The sequence below is a fragment of the Sceloporus occidentalis genome, unplaced genomic scaffold (genome assembly GCF_023333645.1).
Source record: "Sceloporus occidentalis isolate IW3139 unplaced genomic scaffold, rSceOcc1.0.p SCAF_3, whole genome shotgun sequence".
NCBI classification, from domain to species: Eukaryota; Metazoa; Chordata; class Lepidosauria; order Squamata; family Phrynosomatidae; genus Sceloporus; species Sceloporus occidentalis.
Window position 1 is genome coordinate 103,791,193 of NW_028316983.1, and position 9,445 is coordinate 103,800,637.

Below are 9,445 nucleotides of genomic sequence, written 5' to 3' on the forward strand. Positions count from 1 at the left end.
AAGTTAATTAGACAATACACAAAAAAATAAAAATAAAAGATAAATTAAAAAGTAAAAATGGCATCTTATTCTATGCTGTGTGTCTCAACAATGTCTTCCAATAAGCTTTCCCTAGACCTTCCAAAAGTTGTTTGAAGCTTTGCAGTATCTTTCCAACATTTGTTTATTTTGGAAGCCAGAAAACAGAAGAGATGTCAATAGGAATAACCAGACTTATCCTCTGTCCTTCAGAATTCCTCTCACAGTATGTCCAGTGGGAAAGCTGTACTTTCAGCTGAGATTGCAACAAAATGAAAATCCCTTTCAAAGGGAACAATGTTGCTGCCTCTTTTGCTGTGACCCTAACATGTGTAGAGATTGGGATGATGCTGGTGGGAGAGGTTTCAGAGTGTTTAGAGAGAGGATTAGTCCCCTGCTGGCCCAGAAGTGCCTTCATCTGCTGAGAATTTGATGCAAACGGCCTGTTATGGCTGATGCACTATTATGTGAGAAGGGAGAGGAGCAGAAGGACTATGCAAAGAGAAGCCTTTCTTTTCCCTTCTCTATGGTATAGCCACTAAGTGTTACTATGGTTCTTGAGAATGCTGAATAAACAAACCCCAAAGAAAAAGTACATTTATGCACCTATTCCAAACATTAGAATTACCAAGGTAGTCTAATTCTTTGATAAAACAATGAAGACAAAGCTTGGAATGCTATACTTTATACTACAATTTCCAGAATCATTTCTGACCTCATAGTGAGTGGGCATGCTCCTTTGGGGATTTTGGGTCTTTTTCTCCAAAAAAAAATAAAAATGGAGCTGGGTGACCAGAGAGTTCTCTTAGTGAAACCTGTTTTTTAAATTTATCATTGTTCTTATGCATTCATACCAAACCAGTCTAGAGTACCTCCTACACAGTTAATTTGTGAGACCCAATTCTGTATGTAAGATGTAGTGTGTGCATCCTTTGATATATCAGAGGCCAAGGATGGCGTATTATATAGCTGGAGAACCTGTGGCTCTCGAAATGTATATTGCTTCTTTACCTACTAGGTCAAAGGTATGGATTCCTTTCAAGGACAATAGTTGGGGATGTTAAGCATTAGAATTCAAGAATATCAGGGGGGCAGAATTCCCCCACCCCTGTCTTAGGCATGACACATGATGCTGCTTTAGAATATATGGCAAAATTCTAGCCAAGCATCCACAGAGAGTCTAGCTGCTTCCAATAATTTAGTGTCCTACCCAGAAAATCATATCCAGGTAGGAGAATTGCAGTACCAAGCATAGTACAAATATACCTCTTGCAAACATGCTGGGTATTTTTTGTGTTCTGGGCCAAATGTAGCACCTTCTTGTGACACATTAATAGTATAGTCCCACTTGTGGAAGGATGACAAAGGAGTTGTGCAAACAGTGACATCAGAGTAAAGAGTTACCCCAGTGGCAACCCAGTTAAGATCAGAATCATATTCTGCTCATTCATAGGTATATTCTGCCCTGATGTCATAAAAGTCCTTGTCAGCACTGATAGGCATGCCAATAGGAGACACTCAAGTCCCATGCCACCCGTTAATTCCAGCATGCTTTATAAAGGTTTCAGACAAAGCACTGACTCTTTTTCCAACAGCACTTTAATAACAGTGGGCCACTCAGAGTTCAAAGCCACCTGCTCAGATTCCCACTGTATGTCTGTGTCTAATCTTTTCAATGGCTTCCATAATGAATGCAAGAGTGCATTTGCCTCTGAACGGATCAATGGTTCTTAAGTTATTTTTGAACACAATTTTTTTTACATAACTCACCATCCACAGTTGTTGTTTTCTCAGCCTTTGAGTGCCCTGACCCAAGCCAGTAAGACTGCTGCAGAGGGAAATACCAAGGCAATGGTATCCCATAGTCTCCTGAAATAAAAACAAGTTGGTACGGTGCGTAAGCTCTTTGTATTTTGCCATGGGGAAGAACCTCATCTATGCAAATCTTGCACTGCAATAATTACTTGGCATTTCATTAGCAACAAACTTTGCTGCAACATTAGAAGTTAGAACAAAGCGCAGCCACCCACCACAGTGCTTAAAGACCAGTCTCAGCTCTCAAGATTATGTTTCAGTTTCTTTTCTTTTTTTCGGTCAGAGGAGGGAGAAAAGAATAAATACATTCCATGTGGTTCCAGATGACTTTGTTTTCAAAACTGAAAATTAAATTTAATTAAGGAATTAAATTATTCCCAGCCTGGGGAGAGTTGAATACTTATTAGGCAGACTGTAAATGGGAAAAGAAGCAAACCCTGAAATGGGGACTTCCCAGCTAATTTTGTAACAGCTGCATCAATTTTCCCCAACACAGCATCTCCTGATGGGTTAAAACTACAGCTCCTATAATATCAGTATAATGATAGGATGTAGTCTTACACATGTGGAGGACATCAGGTTGAGGAAAGTTGAACTATACAGTCTTTAAACCAATTTATCACTCTACACGTCATTACAGCACTGTTTAGACTCTCGATTCTTGCATGCAAATCTTCATCTCAAATATTATTCCAAAATCCCAAATATGAAGGAGCTCATTTAGATAAAGTTCCCCTTTCTCCCACTGTAACCCCCATGGAGTTTCACTCTGACACACTACACTACTGTTCACCAAGGAAGTAAAAATGGGGACAGTAGACCTTCTTTCCTTTTCAGCTTGTATTGCTCTTAACACTAGTCAGTAGGTCTCTAGGAAAAGAAGGGGGTGTTTTGAGACCAGGATACTGGAAGGGAGGGTGCTTTGCAGATTAGGATAGAAGTTATTTTTCACCTTTGATTTTAACTCAGAGTTTTATAAAACTTGCCTCTTCTTTCAGACTTGCATTCTGAGCCCCCAAAATTCTGATCTGAGCCCAGATATTTCTCAACTAAGGATGTTTTTCTTTTATTCTTTTCATTGGTGAACTGAGCAAAGGAGAAGGCTGTATCTATTTCTGCCTTGGATAGATATGAAAGTTTCTTGAGCTGGAACATATTGTAGTACTTTCTACACAAAGTTTTCTTGTTCGTGACCCAGAAATAGCCTTGTACTAAGCAACATTGATTTTGGAAAACTGTCTTAGCTGAAAGGCAGTGATGAGGTGTGAGCTTTCATTCTATAGATAAGATCTTTTGTGCTGCTTTGTTTTGGGTTTCCAAGACATATAATATGTGGCTAGACAAGTTTCTTGAACTGTGGGGAATTCCTAGTTTCTCTCCCTGAAGGAATCACTTTCCCTGTTATAAAATAAACCTTATAGCTAGTCTTTGGGATCATCTGCAGAGCAGTGACTGAAGCGCTTATAATCAGGTGATATGTTTTAGCACCGCTGATCTAGCACTTGAGAACCTAGATAAAGTTTGACTTCCAAATCCCAGCTTTCCTTCTCATTGTGCCTATTGACTGTATATATATGATTCTGGGTTTTTAAATATGCTTGATTAGTCAACCTCTAACTATAACTATATTTATTACTATGCTAAATAAAATCCATTATATCTTTAACTTCTTTTGTCCTTGAACATATCAGTGTGGCCACTTTTATTTAAATGGTGCACCAAAGTGACTGCCATACCTGGGAATACATTGTCCAAGTACCAAGCAAGCAATCCATACATAAAAGCATCAAAGAGCATCATCTCCATAGAAAACAAAAAACTGTATTGATCTCCTTCCAGAGGGCTGTTTCGAATGTTATCCCACTGTAGCCCGAGTCCTTGCTCTTCATATCGTGACAAGTATTCTGTGCCAAATCCAAAAGCCACTGGTGAGAGCAAGCTCTGAAAAAGAAAGGCAAATGACATGAGATCAGCTGGGGGAATGGCAAAAGAGTGGAAATAACTCTTACTAAGTAATTAACATATGGCATACAAATGAATGAAAGGGGGAAGCACCTGTTAAAAATAGTTGCTATTGCATGCCTTCAAGTCCTTCAACTTATGGTGACCTGAAGGTGAACCTATCATAGGGTTTTCTGGGGCTGAGGATGTGTGACTTGCCCAAGATCACCCAGTGGGTTTTCATGGCTTAGCAGGAATTCAAACCCTGGTCTCCAGAGTCATAGTCCAGTGTTCAAACCATTACACCATACTGTGGAGAGATCTTGTAGCACCTTTGAGATTAACTGAAAGAAAGAAATTGGCAGCATGAGCTTTCGTATACTTCAATCTACTTCCTCAGATGCATAAATGAATGCATCTCAGGAAGTAGAGTGATGTCTACAAAAGCTCACGCCGCCAGTTTCATTCTTTCAGATAGTCTCAAAGGTGCTAAAAGATCTCTCCATGAACTGATTCTACAGATTAACATGGCTATATCTTTGAATTCTACACCACACTGCTTTTTCTTTGTTTAGTTTCTCAGAATTTAGTGGTGGCCAATCTACTTATCTTCCTTTTTTTTTTTTTTTTTTTTGGTGAGAATGCTTACAACTAACTTCAGAATTTCTACATGTATGCACCTTCTTTGTGTATGCCTTTATTTTTGCTTTCCTCTAGCTAAACCATGTACACTGTCTCTACATTAAAACACTGCTTATTTTAAGAAATGTATAGAGAAAGAGAGATCATTGATAGGTAACATGGAAGGGGGGAATTTGTGTGTTTTGGGTAATAACTCCAGTTGTTTACTTATATTTCTTTATGTATCAGATTTATTTAAAATCCAGTTTTGTATAACACTGTGTCAAAAGACTCCATTATATTTAAACGTATTGGGTTTAATATTGGGTTCAGGGTAATACTGCAATTTCAAGAGTATCTATCTTTTCCCACAGATTATAATTATTATGTTTAAATTGCATAAGGAAACAAAGAAAGTCAAATGAAAAATAATATCCACATTTCATTTTGTTATTTCTCTTATACTCTCCACTCAAACTCTGTTCTAGTTCTAACACAATCTTGGTCACTATGATAGATTAGGCTGCTATCCTAAGCATACATACCCTCCAACATTTCACAGATGAAAAGCAGGATGTATGTAGCCAAGCAACATCAGAACATAATCAAGATGACAAAAGGTACTACTGAGGAAGAACACACAAGCTAGGAGCTGTTGTACAAGTTTGTTTTTGCCTAAACCAACTGGGAAGGGCAAGATTCTGCTCCCTCCTTTTCTCTTCCCCCTGCTGTGTTGATTGAGTGCAAACTACTTTTGCACATTGAACTCTTTACATTAAGTGAAGTAAGCTCAGGAAAAAGTGGGAAAGTAGGACATTTTAAAAGCAACTAGAAAAGTGGATTAATTGATACTGTCCCTGCAAAACCTGCACTCTGTTTAACTGAAGCTTACAGAACTAGGTCAACCACTTAAAAAATACCTTTTCTATAAATGTTATGCAGTTTCTTGTTTGTGCTTCTCTGATGCAACATTGGAGAATTCTGCCTTCCCATTCCAACTACTGGGAATATTGGAGGAAAAGCTCCTTTCCTCCTAATTTTACTACCAAATCTTGGGAAGTCATTTGCACTCAGCCCTTTAGAAATATCAATTGGACACTGCAACCCTATGGTTCTTGGGAACATTTCCCAGCACACAGAATCCCACCCAAGGTTGTAAATGATGCCTCAACCTTAGATAAGGTGATCTGATATCAGATAACAGATGTTTTACCTCCTGGAGGTTTCTCTGGTGGCTTCCATCCAATGTCAGGCAGAGGTTCACTTTCAACTTCAGAGCGGGAAGAAATTAGTGTGTTGATGGAGGGTTGGAAGGAAGGAATTTATGTACATCTATGGGACTCTGACTAGCTCCCAAATAGAACTGAGAAAAATACATTTTTTAGGAGGCTATGCATTCCATAATTCTTTCACTAGCATAGCCACTGGCCATACTGAAGAGAGTTCTGTTTCAAAAGAGGATTCTGAAGATATGGACTGCATCTGCACTGCAGATGTAATGCAGTTTGACACTGCTTTAACTTCATTGCCAAGGCCCAATGCTATGGAATTCTGGAATTTGTAGTTTTGTGCGATACTTAGCCTTCTCTGCCAAAGATCTGAAGTGCCACAACAAACTAGAAATCCCAAGATTCCATAGTATTGAACCATGGCAGTTAAAATGGTATCAAACTGTATTATTTCTGCAGTGCAGATGCAGCCATAGCCATGAGCAGAGGGCATCTAACTCCTTTTAGTGAGAGGAGAAATGCAGTCCTTGTGTAGAGGTAAAAGAATAGATATTCAGCCTCTCCTGGCAGGGCTTTGAATGAATGAAAATCATTTCTTAAATATGAATCTCTTTACAAATAAACAAAAATTCACATCAAAGTTGAGAAACATTGAAATTATTTTTCTTTTTTTATTGATCTCTTGCATATAACTTGATCTTACATATAACTATATAATTATAAACTTTGTACTCACAGTATATCCTTTTCCCATGTTTTGAGGGTATTTTGATGTCAAAATAATAAAAAATAAGCGATGCAAAAAATTTAAACATGCTACACATTTGCTCAAGTTATCCAGGTTCTATAATTTAGCTTTCCGTTGCACAAAATGTGCCAGATGTTTAATGTTTAACTCGAGCCATCTTTTACTATGAAGTAGGATTATGTAGGATGGTCACCAATCAGGGAGGTTGTAGACTAGCAATAGATTTCCTGTATCAAAAAGGGACTGAGCTAGTCACTAGATGTTCTTGTGGGTTACTCCCAATCCTGCAATTTTATGAAGACAACCAGAAATGGAAGCACTGAGCCTCAACAGCTGCTTACATATTTTAAAAAAAACAAACAGAGTGCTTGAAAGGGTTAGGAATATGTGACAAAAATTCTGTAGGCTGCAGAGAAAGAGTGATGTGGAAAAAGGTTTCTTACTGCCATAATCTTGATGTTAGCAGTCAGACGATCCTGCCATGCAAAGCAGACAATGTGGGGCAAGTAGAGAGTGAAGTAGATGACTCCACTACAAGCAGCTGCCATATTAGCCTTGGAGAAAAAGGTACTCAGCAAGAAGCACTCCATGATACTGGCAGATGTGAAGGTCAACAGGAACAGAAAGAGGAGATGAGGGTTGCTGTAATGAAGCACTTTGCCATACTACATTGGAAAAGGGAAGGGAAAGAAAAAGAAAATATCCAATTAATCACTTCTTTCCATTTAGCGTACACCAGAGGTCACTCTTTTATCAATGGCATTTTCTTGTTCATAGTTACCCATAAACTGTTTGAGCATTCATTCCACAATTATCTGAGTTGTTATTGTTATGTGTGTTCAAGACAACTCCAAGTTATGGTGACCCTACTACAGGATATTTTTTTGGCAAGATTTATCCAGAAGAGGTTTGCCATTGCCTACTTCTAAGGCTAAGAGACTATGACTTGCCCTAGGTCACCCAATGGTTGTCCATGGCTGACTGGAAGATGTAGTGCTTTGCTCTGTCCGTTGTGTGTGTTGCCAATGTGGTGCTGCAATATTCATGGAAGGTGCTGAAATATTTGCTAGTGCAAGAGACTGCTGTAACATTTACAGAGTTATGATTAGGACTCTGGATATTTTCGTTGTTGTTGTGTGCCTTCAAGTGTTTCCAACTTATGGTGACACTAAGGTGAACCTATTACAGGGTTGGGTTTTGTTTTGTTTTTTGCAAGATTTGTTCAGAGGAGGTTTGACATTGCCATCCTCTGAGGCTGAGCATGTGACTTGCCCAAGGTCACCCAGTGGATTTCATGGCCAAGCTGGGAATCAAACCCTGATCTCCAGGGTCATAGTCCAACACTCAAACCACTACCCCACAATATATATATAAATTCAACTGATGCTTTTATCCCTGGAAGGGAATGCATTAAAATACAGTCTTCCACAGGGGTTAGGAGCAAAGGACCCCCACGAATATGGAAACATTGTGAATAATCCCTCCCCCCACGAGAGGGCCCTTGCAGGTCCCCTCTCGACCTCTGCCATGCCTGGATTGGGTGATCCAGGCATGGCAGGGGTATAGAAAGACCCTTACTGCTTCTGCCATGCTTGGCTCACCCAATCCAAGCATGTCAGGGGTCTGGAGGGGACCCAAGGGGACCTACGGGGGTCTTTCACCACCCTTGCCATGCCTTGATCGGGTGATACAGGCATGGCAGGGGTCCGGAGGGGACCCGTGCAGGTCTTTCTCCACCCGTCATTCCTGGATCAACCGATCCAAGCATGGTAGGGGTGCTGCAGGGGTCTTTCTGCCTGGATCACCCAAACTGGGCATCAGAGGGAAGGTAGAAGGGGCCTCGCGAGGTCTCTCCTGACCCCTCTGATGACTGGATCAACTGTTCCAGGCATGAAAGGGATCAGGAGAGACCTCGCAAATTACCCAATTTGTGAATTCCAAGTTCACGAATTAGGAGGGACAACTATAGTCCCAAAGACTGAATTATCAGAATATACTCTGACTATTCATCTCTTTTCTCTCACCTAGACAACTATTCACAGAAAAAGAGGGCTTGAAAAATCAGGTTTACTATATTATTATTTTCTTTTTAGAAGGTGGACTAGTACAGTTTTACTCAGGCTGATGTGTTAGATAGCTGCTTCCAGTGTTCCAAACCATCACAACAGTTGCAACAGGAATTGTAGTCCAACACATCTGAAGGAATTAGCCTGGGACTTATTTAAACTGGTGGGGCACAAAAATCTAGTCTAATAATAATAATAATAATAATAATAATAATAATAATAATAAGTAATGCATATTCAGAATAGGCCTTGGGCAAGTCACAGACTCTCAGCCTCAGGAGAAGGCAATGGCAAACCTCCTCTGAACAAATCTTGCCAAGAAAGAACTCTGGTGCCACAACAAACTACAGTTCCCAGAATTCCGTAGCATTGAGCCATGGCAATTAACGTGGCATCAAACCAGATTATTTATGCAGTGCAGATGCAGCCTAAGAAAAATATACTGGACACAGTAGTCTGAACCCTGAGTGGGAAGTTTGACTCAGTCCAGAGGAAAGGGAGAGAAATAACACCACCTCTGTTGCTGTATGCAATCAAAACTAACACGTAATCACTACACAGTAGTACCAAATGTGAAGCAATAACTATAAAAATGCCTGGCCAGACCAACCCAGGATGGCAAAGCTGATATCTCATATCAGTTCAGGTACTGACACAGGCTTACAAAAGGTAGTAAACAGTGTTCCAAAACACACTGCATAAGTAATCCAGTTTGAGGCCACTTTAACTGCCCTGGCTCAGTGCTAGGGAATTCTAGGAATTGTAGTTTATTGTGGCACCAGAGCTCTCTGACAGAGAAGGTTCAATGTCTCACAAAACTACATTTCCCAGAATTCCCTAACATTGAGCCAGGGCAATTAAAGCAGTCTTGAACTGGATTATTTCTGTAGTGTGTTTTGGACCAGTGAATACTTTTTTTCCCCATTAAAATCAGCTCTGTCAGGTCAGTATAAAGAATATTTTAATACCACAGAAAATCTATGAGGGAAGGAAATACAGGACAGCTA

At 39.8% G+C, this 9,445-nt stretch overlaps 1 protein-coding gene across 5 annotated transcripts in view; it reads right to left on the bottom strand.

Moving 5' to 3' along the window:
* The window catches only part of ABCA4 (ATP binding cassette subfamily A member 4), a 120,960-nt gene that overhangs the window by 53,668 nt on the left and 57,847 nt on the right, over positions 1 to 9,445 (bottom strand). For all 5 annotated transcript variants that reach the window (XM_089515697.1, XM_089515699.1, XM_089515700.1 and 2 more), the window contains 3 exons: positions 6,816 to 7,037; positions 3,570 to 3,774; positions 1,789 to 1,887 (listed from right to left, as the gene is read on the bottom strand). In XM_089515697.1, the coding sequence (XP_089371823.1) occupies positions 1,789 to 1,887; positions 3,570 to 3,774; positions 6,816 to 7,037 (526 nt within the window). The remainder of the gene's footprint in view (positions 1 to 1,788; positions 1,888 to 3,569; positions 3,775 to 6,815; positions 7,038 to 9,445) is intronic.